Source organism: Mercenaria mercenaria, chromosome 19 (assembly GCF_021730395.1).
Source record: "Mercenaria mercenaria strain notata chromosome 19, MADL_Memer_1, whole genome shotgun sequence".
Taxonomy (NCBI): Eukaryota; Metazoa; Mollusca; class Bivalvia; order Venerida; family Veneridae; genus Mercenaria; species Mercenaria mercenaria.
Genome location: NC_069379.1, coordinates 9,798,090 through 9,809,537, shown reverse-complemented (window position 1 = coordinate 9,809,537; position 11,448 = coordinate 9,798,090). Strand labels below are relative to the sequence as shown.

General features: G+C 37.6%; 1 protein-coding gene across 1 annotated transcript; it reads right to left on the bottom strand.

Annotated features, from left to right (window-relative positions):
* On the bottom strand, positions 1–7,982 carry LOC123543095 (ficolin-2-like). Its single transcript, XM_053531151.1, has 6 exons — positions 7,979–7,982; positions 6,455–6,625; positions 5,344–5,477; positions 2,922–3,018; positions 2,324–2,482; positions 1–245 (listed from the first exon to the last, which is right to left on the bottom strand). Exons 1-6 carry the CDS (start codon positions 7,980–7,982, stop codon positions 1–3), a joined length of 810 nt encoding a protein of 269 aa, XP_053387126.1.
* Between the last annotated feature and the right edge of the window lie 3,466 nt (positions 7,983–11,448).

The following is an 11,448-nucleotide window of genomic DNA, read 5'->3' as shown; positions in this document are numbered from 1 at the left end:
TTAAACTCTCCTTAGCATCATTTTCGACGTCTTCATTGACTCGTATCCCGCAAATCCATAATGAGAAAGCGCACTCATATCGCTGTGCTGAGAACCCGGTGTGTAGTACTTGCCATTCAGATTGACCCACGTGCAAGCGTAGTACCACCACCCTCCAAGACGACTAACAGCACAGCCAGAATTAGAACTATCCCTGGCAGTGAAAGAATAACCCTTGTTGTATTGTAAACCGGATGTAGCAGCACCTAAAATAAGCATAGTATAGCACATGTCTTCATATATTCATATTTATACACATATGTATTTGAAGCACAGGCAGCAATAGTGAATCCTAAAATTAGCAAACCACATGTATTTGTAATATATTCAAGTTAATAAGAATATGTACTGGAAGCATAGCAGGAGTAGCTGATCCTAAATAAGCATAGCACATGTATTTCTAATCTATTCAAATTAATTAAATAATATTCAAATTTCAACGAATATTATTATGTTAGAAGAATAGGCAGCGTAGCTGTTTACGTGTAATAAAACATGCAGTACCCTTTACGCCTCGTACACTCCGCGTATGTAGAACTTATTTTATATAATTCAATTTAAACTACTTACCCTGTCTGAATGCTCAAATATTAGATAGAAATTAACACATCAAACAGAAAAGTAAATCAATACATGCAAATTGGAATTCAGAATAATCTAGTTAGTAAATATTTTACGCTTAAATATGCCTTAAAGCCCAACCCCCATTTTTCTGTATTTTGCATAAAATTATGATGTAATTGTTGGTTCTTTTTGTTGTGGACTTACTTTGCGATGCATAGCTCTATGGCTGTGTTTCGGGTGCTCTGTGCTTCCGGAAAAACTACCATCACCTTTTATCTTTTGTGTGTGAAAACACGATTTTAGCAGTACAACGTTAAGATAGCAAGGTAGTTTAACGACACAATGAATGACAATTGCATAATTTCGAGTCCTACATATGTGGGTGGTTGCAACAAATATCAAATTTATGATTTAACAAAAGAAAAAACTTTACTTGAGAACAAAATGAAAAGAATGTAATGCATTCAAAAGAGAGTTAATGTGTACAAGAGTTACTGTATCATTATGGTTAATAAAAACCTGTTGTAAACATTTCGTTACGAACATAATATTGATATTTGAGCCGTGCCATGAGAAAACCAACATAGTGGGTTTGCGACCAGCAAGGATCCAGACCAGCCTGCGCATCCGCACAGTCTGGTCAGGATCCATGCTGTTCGCTTTCAAAGTCTATTACAATTAGAGAAACAGTTAGTGAACAGCATGGATCCTGACCAGACTGCGCGAATGCGCAGGCTGGTCTGGATCCATGCTGGTCGCATACCCACTATGTTGGTTTTCCCATGGCACGGCTCATATAATTTCTATGGCAATATACAAGTACAATTATAAACACAGGAATGATTGTTCAAACTAAAGGTAAGACCAGGTACACAGACCCTGGTCCATTTCTTTTGTAAATGTTAGGCTATACCTTAAAACATGATTTGTAAACAAAATGAACGGGACACTATTCTGTAACACATTAATATGAATTCTATAAAATTGTGAAAATTAGGGGTCCCATCAGTCACTTGAAAAAAAAAATTCTACTGGACTTAAACCTGAATAAAACAATACAACCGACGCTTATCCGTAATATAAACTGTTAAAGAGTACACTGTAAAACTTCCTCTTAAACATCTCCACAACTAGGCAAAGCTTTAACATGATTGGGTAATATAGTAATTAAACGAATTGAATGCATAAAACTATATCACAAGAATTACCTGTTGTACCTATGCGTGAACCAATCTGGAGTATATAGCCAGGCCCAGAAAGACCAGTCTTGAAATTTTTAAAAATCACAAGCATTGCCTGTTGTACCTGTGCGTGAACCAATCTGGAGTATATAGCCAGACCAAGAAAGACTAAAGTCTTGAAATATTTAAATATATCAAGCATTACGTGTTGTACCTATGCGTGAACCAGTCTGGAGTATATAGCCAGACCCAGAAACACTAAAGTTTTGAAATATTTAAATATGTCAAGCATTACCTGTTGTACCTATGCGTGAACCAATCTGGAGTATATAGCCAGACCCAGAAAGACTAAAGTCTCGAAATCAAGCATTACCTGTTGTATCTATGCGTGAACCATCTGAAGTACATAACCAGACCCAGAAAGACTAAAGTCTCGAAATCAAGCATTACCTGTTGTATCTATGCGTGAACCATCTGAAGTACATAACCAGACCCAGAAAGACTAAAGTCTCGAAATGTTTAAATATATCAAGCATTACCTGTTGTACCTATGCGTGAACCAAGCTGGAGTATATAGCCAGACCCAGAAAGACCAAAGTCTTGAAATGTTTCGTAAGCCTCAGTTCCGTCTGCCTTTGACATGTCTGTTCTAAGTTCTGTTGGTCCTTGCTCTGTTAATTCTTGTATATATTTCAAACCTGTGTAAACACATGCGATGTTTATATACTCAGTAAGTAAAAATATGTAAAACAGTTGACAGTAGTTGTCGTTCGTGCGATTTACAGAGATGCCAGTATTTATCGACAGAATAACAAGAATTCAACAAGTAATTTCACTGCAAAAGTGTCGAGTTTGATTAAAGCACCTACGTATGTCACTCTACAATGGGACCAATGCCAAACTTGATTACTTTATTTAAGATCTAAGACAGGTAGATAGGTTGGTAGGTAGGTAGGTAGGCAGTCAGGCAGGCAGGCAGGGAGACACCACTGCACAAATGCCGAATTCAATTAAAGAGTAAATATTTAAATAACGATAACACAACAGAGCTTAAGTGTATTTTTCTGTACACAAATACTAGACAAATATCGGGTATTATTTCAGTTTTTTTTTTCTTCTTCTTCTTTTGTTATTTACCTAACCAGAACTCTCCATCTGCTGTACCAAAACCAGTCTCATATTCTGTGAAGGAGTGGTAAAAGTCAACTGAACCATCATACCGTCTCTGGAATACCTAATATGTAGTAGAGAATCATTTTGATAGATTTGCATATTTCTAGAAAACATTTTCTCAACGAGTGGCCTAAAATGTATAGGTCAAATGTAGAATGAGTGTCATTTTGCGAATCATACACAAAGCGCAATGTAAGACAATTGTCACCTTAATATTAGGTGTAGCAATTAATTTGAACATTTTATATGACTTTCTAATTATGTATATCTTTGTGGAGACAATGCAAGTACTGTGATATAATTTGCATAGCTGTTAGTAAGGGATAGATGAAGGAATTAATGGCTTAAGTTTGTAGTACTTTTTTATGATATTTATATATGTGTTTACAATTCACGCCTAAACAATCTGATACTGCCTTATTGGAACAATACTTGCAACTCTGAGATAGTCGGTTCGAGTCTGGAGTCTAAATATAAATTATAAAGTTTCTAGTGTTCTTTTTTGAAAAATAATAAAAGCTTGTTCTAAAGGATTCACTTATGTACGCAACTATTGACAAACACTTCCATATATAAGGCTATGTACTTAACTATTGACAAGTGCTAGCATTATTTCTATAAAATTATTTAACAATGCCATTTTATTCTGTATATAGTTATGGTAGTAAATGAATGCTACTAAAACGAGAATTATGTCAATCAGTTGGTCAAATACAATTACGTTAAGCACTCATCTCTCCCTGGGGGCGCATTATAACATCAAAAGAAACGAAACCGAACTTGTTTGAGTAATCAATAAAAATAAAAGCATATTATTAAAACGATGGAGGCACAATTCAAATTTAATACCAAGCACAAAGAGTTTAGTTCTACTTGAACCAGAAAACAAATCAAGGCTGACTATCAAACAGGAAATGCCAAGTTCAAAAAAAAGACATGTATTGTTTCAATTTACAATATGTGCATTTAAAAATAGTTTGTTTCTATTTTAGCCTTCACGTATATTATATCATTTTAACTAATACATTAAAATACGTTGGCTAGAACTTGTATCAAATTAGGATATAGTTGTGTGATACATCTCTATAAAATATACCAGTTTCTGAAAAATTAAGAAAAGAAAATGGGAAACTTCCAACACGACAAAACGTTCCAAGGCGATGCCCCACTGTGTTCCTTTATTTGGTTGTTTTGTCCTTGTATGTTTACTTTGTATGTGTGTGTGTGCGTGCGTGTGTGCGTGTGTGTGTCTGTCGTGTGCGCGTTCGCATGCTGGGTTTACGTTTAGGAAGGCTGCGTTTTTAGAACGTGGATTTCCCTGTTGGATATTCATCCTTGTTTTTTTATTCTAATCGAAGAAACTTTGGGTAGAACTAAACAGACTTGGTTTTAGACAGGGTATCTTACTTTATGGAACCTGCATACAATGACTGTATAATATTCCGCTTAAACCGGTGCTAGGGGGCGTGATAGGTGCAGCACTTTCCATTACCTCTATTGAAGAGACTCAACCATACCAAGTCTGCTTTTATTTTGCTTGGTTGCAATCTGTGCTTCCAAAGGATCGTTTTACATATTTCATTAACTATCACAACAACAATCTTTAAGTGCCGTGCGAAGCCGTTAGAAATCTCCCCGTACTTGGATTCAGTGTTGTAATATTTTCTGATCCTCTGGGATCATGGAGTCTTTTCGTTATCTATGTAATAAAATTCCTCTTAAGCCGATGCTAGAGGCGTGAGAGGTGTAGCTCTTTCCATTACTTCTCATGAACAGTCAGTCAAACAGTCAGACCGAGTCTGCTATTATTTTGCTTGGTTGCATTCTATTCTTCCAAAGAACCTTTTTATTGGATTTTATTAACTATCACAACAGCAATATTGAAGTGCCGTGTGGCGGCCGTAAAACGTCTCCCCGTACTTGGATTTGCTTCCAAAGGATCTTTTTACAGAATTTATTGTATTACAGAAATGTAGGATCAATCAACATCATCCATTTGGACAAATCATTTAGTTCTCTTCTTTCATGTGATAGTTCATAGTTCTAGGATGAGGATTCAGTGAGTAAAAGATCGATTACAATAAATCGCTGATTCTCTTGCCATCCAATATGCTCAGCTTTGTCTGCAATAATGACTTGAGGACAACTCGGTTAATTAATAAACACATTGAAAGGCGCAACATGACCTTAATTGTGTCACTGTAATCTAAAAACATGAAACATGACTAATTACAATGAAAACGACAATTGTTACACTTCATTAGGCCTACCGTTAATCTCCGCAATCAATACCCATGCTACAATGTACCATCAATATTCGTACGAATGCAACTTCATACAAACAACAGTAACAGCTATAATCTTTATACTATATTTGTTGACCTACCGTCCAACCTCCACCCTCGGTTTCCATGTCACAGTAAACTGTTATTTTTTGTCCAGATTGCCACAACCTAATATCATATACACCACTCAATGCATCGGGGATAGTCTCGATAATTTCTTTGCAGTCGGTAAATGCTAAAGGCAAAATATGAACACAATTTGAGCCGTGCCATGAGAACACCAACAAAGTGGCTTTGCGACCAGCATGGATCCAGACCAGCCTGCGCATCCGCGCAGTCTGGTCAGGATCCATGCTGTTCGCTAACAGTATCTCTAATACCAATAGGCTTTGAAAGCGAACAGCATGGATCCTGACCAGACTGCGCGGATGCGCAGGCTGGTCTGGATCCATGCTGGTCGCAAAGTCACTATGTTGGTTTTCCCATGGCACGGCTCATTTCATTTTCTTTTCATGTAAGTATATTTATGTTATTTACTTAATCTTGAGTACAAATAAAAAGGGGGGCTGGGTAAAACATCCTTTAGCAAAAGATGTGCTTTCTCAACACTTTTTAATTTACTGTAAGCGTCATTTTTCATCAGTATGGCAGCCAGTTAGCATTACATTTGTTCCTCGGTTCAAGCACTAACTTGACAATTTCCTCGATTAGATCAGAATAAGACCTGGCATAATTTTTCTGTTAAAACGTAAAGGATAATATTTTTGAATGCATGACTTTTCTTTTGTTCTTGAACTTACCGAATTTGATCAGTTTTTCTATAAGTAATTATTAACACATACAAGTTTAAATGTTTAATACCCTCAACAAGTTAAACAAGTGAACCTATCACTTGTTACCAATATTAGAAATATTAGTACACATTCGGAGTACTGAAAAAAGTTTTTGTTAGATGATAATTGAGCCGTGTCATGAGAAAACAAACATAGTGGGTTTGCGACCAGCATGGATCCAGACCAGCCTGCGCATCCGCGCAGTCTGGTCAGGATCCATGCTGTTCGCTTTTAAAGTTTATTGTAATCGGAGAAACTGTTAGCGAACAGCATGGATCCTGACCAGACTGCGCTGGATCCATGCTGGTCGCAAACCCACTATGTTGGTTTTCTCATGATGCGGCTCATATCGTTCTGGTCGGGAAATATGTGGTCTTACATTGTTCGCATGTTGCTTGTTCCCATTCTCCTAAGGCCTGACACTTCACTTCTGTCAGACTTGGAACAAACCCAGTATCACATTCCACAGTAGCGCTGTCAAGGAATTTGTTTTTATCAGGCCCAACAAGCACAATGTTCCCGTTTTCTATCGATGGATTGCTGTCACATGCTACAAAAATATAGAAGAATCATTTTCGAAGTTGGTGAAAAGTAGCCCTAGCAATGTTTTAAAACTAATCGTCTTCTTCTTGTTTTCAATATTCAAATCATTACTGAATATTTAAATATTAGGTTCGAATATTTAAATATTAGGTTCGAATATTATATTAGGTTCGAATATTTAAATATTAGGTCCGAATATTTAAATATTTCGAATATTTAAATATTTAAATATTAGGTTCGAATATTTAAATATTAGGTTCACATGCAAAGAAATCTTGTTTCACTCCAACATATGCCGAATGATATGTACTGTAAATGAACCGATGTTATGTTGTTTTTAATATCGGTAGACTATTAAATTTTAACTATTATGTATCCGAAATATACAAAGAACACTAAAAGACTTATTAACACGTAGATGATATTACTTTATACAATATCGTTTTAAAAGAGCTTATTTTTATCTGATGGATTTAGCAATTTTATCACATGTTAAACGCAATAAATACGAAGAGATTTTATATAACGTACATGAAACAGTCCTTTATTAAAGGGGCTGGCCGCCTCCAGATCGTTCGACAACAACAACAATTTTTTTTTAGATATCTGGAAATTAATGCTATATTTCTTAAGAATGTTTGAAACTTAATTACTGACAGACTATATGTTACGGAACCACACGGGTATTAGTTGTTTTTACTATTTTTTACGACGAACATCGAAAAGCGTTCTCGAGGTAAACTGTCTCGATTATAAATATCTATATTCAACGCGCATTGAACACTAAGTCCTACATAGCGCTATATGTACCAGCAGCGGAAAACTGTTTTATGGCCGCGGCGGTCCGGGTTCGATTCCCGACGCGGTCATTTATTTTCTTGATTTGGCATTTTTAAAATAGTTTAGAAACAAAAACTCATATTCTAATGCTCACAATATGACCGCACTTCAATTTGAAAGAAAGACCATTTTTTAGCCAAAATCTGGGGGTCAGATTTAAATTAAATCCATTTCACGACATAAACGTTCGTTGACTGGATTTTTGTGGTAATGATTATTATAACATGTATTATGTAACAAAACTCTTATTTAATGCTTTGTCGATCAATTATAAAACTATTGACCTACGATCTTTCAATGGTTCTACTTCGTTTAGTAAGTTTCTAATGTTTTAGCTACGTGTTCACGGTTGAAATGAAACATTGCTTTAAAAAAAAATTATGTCTGCCATGTATGTTTCTTATGGGGCCGTCACACCATGACGTTCTGATCAACGTTCTCTGAACGTTTCAATCGTTCAATTTTTGAGCGTTCTAGAATGAGGATGACACATCTGGCGTGTGATTAACGTGTGCCTAACGCATGACTAGCGTGTGTCTAACGCACGAGAAGCGTGTAACAGCGACCAAGTAAGATTCCCCTGAAAACCATCAGCGTGTGCTAACGTGCCACTGGCGTGCGAAGAACGATTTGTCAACGTTAGACGAGTGTGTTGAGCGTGTGACTAACGTGTGAATAACGACAGAATAGCGTTTTACTGGCGTGTGATTTTTACGGTCGAACGGGTACAAAACGCTGGAAATTTCATAGTGAATTCAGTTGTTCTTGTGAGTTTGAACAGTCAGCATCATGCCGCCAAGACGAAAAAAAGGGTGGGATGGGGGCTTCTGCTACTAGCGCTGCAAGTAAGAAGAATGCAAAGCCTCTTTCACTAGCAATGTCTTCGGACGAAGAAGAACACCAGGAGGAAGAGCACATCCGAGAAGTAACGCACCATGTGACACCCCCTGAAGACCCTAAGCACCCTGAAAACCCCAATGAGGACGGTCCGACCATAGCAAAGAGAGGGCAGAAGCAGAGAAAGGATTGCAGGATCCTCGACCGGGCGGTTGAGGATAGTCTGGTGGAGTTTTTCCGCGAAAACGAACTGCTGTGGAACTCACAGAAGACAGATTACAGGAACAAGGCGAAGAGGCAACGGATACTCGAGGTCAAGGCCACAGAACTGCCTCCTTAGTCTTTCTGGATCTTCCATAGTAGGTGCTCTCTACGGTAGCCCAAAATCAAATGAACCTTGCTAACAAAGCATCGGTTTATATACCCATATGCATGGACGTTCGGGAAACGCTCGAATGACGCTCAATGGACGCCAAGGGACGTTCGTTTGACTTTAGTCACACGCTGCGTGCGCTAGGGGACCGTTCAGCGGTCGTTGACAGGTCGCCAGTGAGTCGTTCACTGCAAAGCAAACGATTAGTAACAACCAAGTAACGCTAGAGTAACGACTGACTAACGATAACCGAACGCGTGCAACGCTCGGCGAACGTTAGTAAAACGTTCCACGAACGTTCTTAAACGTTCTTCAGCGTTTAAAATTAAACGTTGAAGAACGCTGGTCTCTGTGAGAACTTTTGTGCATGTTCAAAACATTTTTTCCGGACCAGCGTTCTCCGCCGATTCCCGGCGATCACCGACGTTCACTAGCGTTCACACAACGCTCTTCTGGCGCTATCCCAGCGACCATGGGTGACTACCAACGTTTCCTCAAACGTCATAGAACGCTGACCAGAACGTCATGGTGTGACGGCCCCATTAACATGGTGGATACTTCGCGAAGCGCATGTGTCAATAAATCTATCTTAAATCTATCCCTGTTCAAAGTAATGAGAGTTGTTTTATTTGTTGTGGATTTTTAGTCGCCTTAAATCTGTTAGTTGATTTGTCCGTTCTGCTAAAGCAGCGAGGGGATTGTGTCCGCTTCATCAAAAAAAAAGCGTGAGGGTTATTTCCCGGAAGAGTTTTGCCCGGTTTCGAGTTCGCATCCATAAATATATTCAAAATGGCTTCAGACATGTTTCATTACGGTTTATTTGTACAACTTACTTATATCCATGCATACATGTGCATCTTTGGTAGGGAAACATCTTTGATTTGATAAACATGGGCGTGAACTGCAACTTCCAAACATTGTCTAAATAAGAAATAAATATATAATTATATATATTATGACACGGGTAATATACCTTTATATTGTACAACTGGAGACCCTGTAGCTATGTAATGTGATGTTACCTGCGGGAGCAAAGACCCTTGATTTAGGTCACTTGATATTGCACACCCGAAATGTCTTCAGCTTTTTATATTGTTACGGTCACTTAGCCTGCACGTTTAAAGCAAATCGCTTACAACACTGCGTCAGGGAGTCAACACTTTGGTTCTATGTTAGAGCATTGGACTTGAACCCGAGTGACCCGGGTTCGAAACATGAAATAGGCAGTTGAGATTTTTCGGCATAAAATGCTATTCTCTTTAATTCCTGTTACGCGTAACTCGTCCGGATACTGACTATATTTCGTGCCGAAAACGGCACTTTCTTTGCCATGATGGCTTACACGTCATCGGAAATGATGACTTCTTTGAAGAGGGGAAGTCGAAGAGGGGAAGTGTTACGATCGCTTACGCATATAGCCTGCAAGTTTAGAGGCAATTCTCTGACAACTGCGTCAGGATGTCGATTCTTTGGCTCAGTGGTTATAGCTTTGGAGTAGCACCCAAGTGACCCGGGTTCGAATCTCCCCACCGGCAGTTGGGATTTTTGTCATAAGATGCTATCCTCTTTGATTTGTTACGGCTAAAGTCGTCAGAATATAAAGCAGAAATCAGTTACATTTGAGCCGTGCCATGAGAAAACCAACATAGTGAGTTTGCGACCAGCATAGATCCAGTACAGCTGCGCATCCCCCGCTTTCTGGTAGGATCCATTGCTGTTCGCTTTCAATTTTCTAATTGCAATTATAGATAATTGTTAGCGAAAAAGCTGGTCTTGACTATGATGGGATGCGCAGGCTGGTCTGAATCCATGCTGGTCGCAAACCCACTATGTTGGTTTTTTTTCATGGCATGGCTCATTTAGAAAATATTCAACATCGTTTTTGTGCCTGGAGATGTTTACAACAAATTATTCAATTTCTAAATGTAAAAATATTATAGATCATTATATTATAAATCAATTTAAATTTTCTTCGTATGTTTATTATATTATATATATGATATATAATATCATAGATCATTATATTATAAATCCGTTTAAATGTTCTTCCTTTGTTTTCAAGCACAATTAGAAATGATATATAAATTTAAAAAAAAATCATAATGTTTGAAAAAATACATACGTTTGGCCAGTCTCCGATGTCTGAGAAAATTACTCCTGTTTTGGTCTCAAACTCAAATTCGTAAACAGAAAGGCTGTCCACATCGTTTAGTTTACAAACGTTTTCCAGTTTGTAGTAGTCAATGGATTTACAAACTGACATGGACAAACATTCCTTAGCACATTCATGATGAGAAAATGCAGTTGTTTCAGCTATCATATGACCAACAAGCTGTTTATTGAAGTATTCGTTTTTTAATTTAAATGCTGAGCATGTAGCTTCTGCACCTTCTGTGTAAATATTTCCACACAAAGTTATTATAATGAAAATAAGTCTGTCAAACATCGTGATCGATCAAGAAATAACAACCTAAACAGGTCCTGTTGCAAACCCCGAATGTCGAAAATGTTTATATTTCTGTAACAGTTCCTGTTCGTGTTAAATAAATTTGCTTTTTGTTGACTTTTATGCAACAAGTTCTATCTCGTTGCAATTTAAGTAGATAATGCCACCACTGTCCCTTCTTGACAAAAGAATTTACTTTTTACGTTGATTGAATCATTGACTTTATAATTGAATTAATTTTCATGAAATAAAAAGGTATGTCAGCTTTAAACAGTAGAAGTGCTGTGAAATCATTTTTATTCGCGTAGGACGAATTTTCGCGTATTTCGCGCTA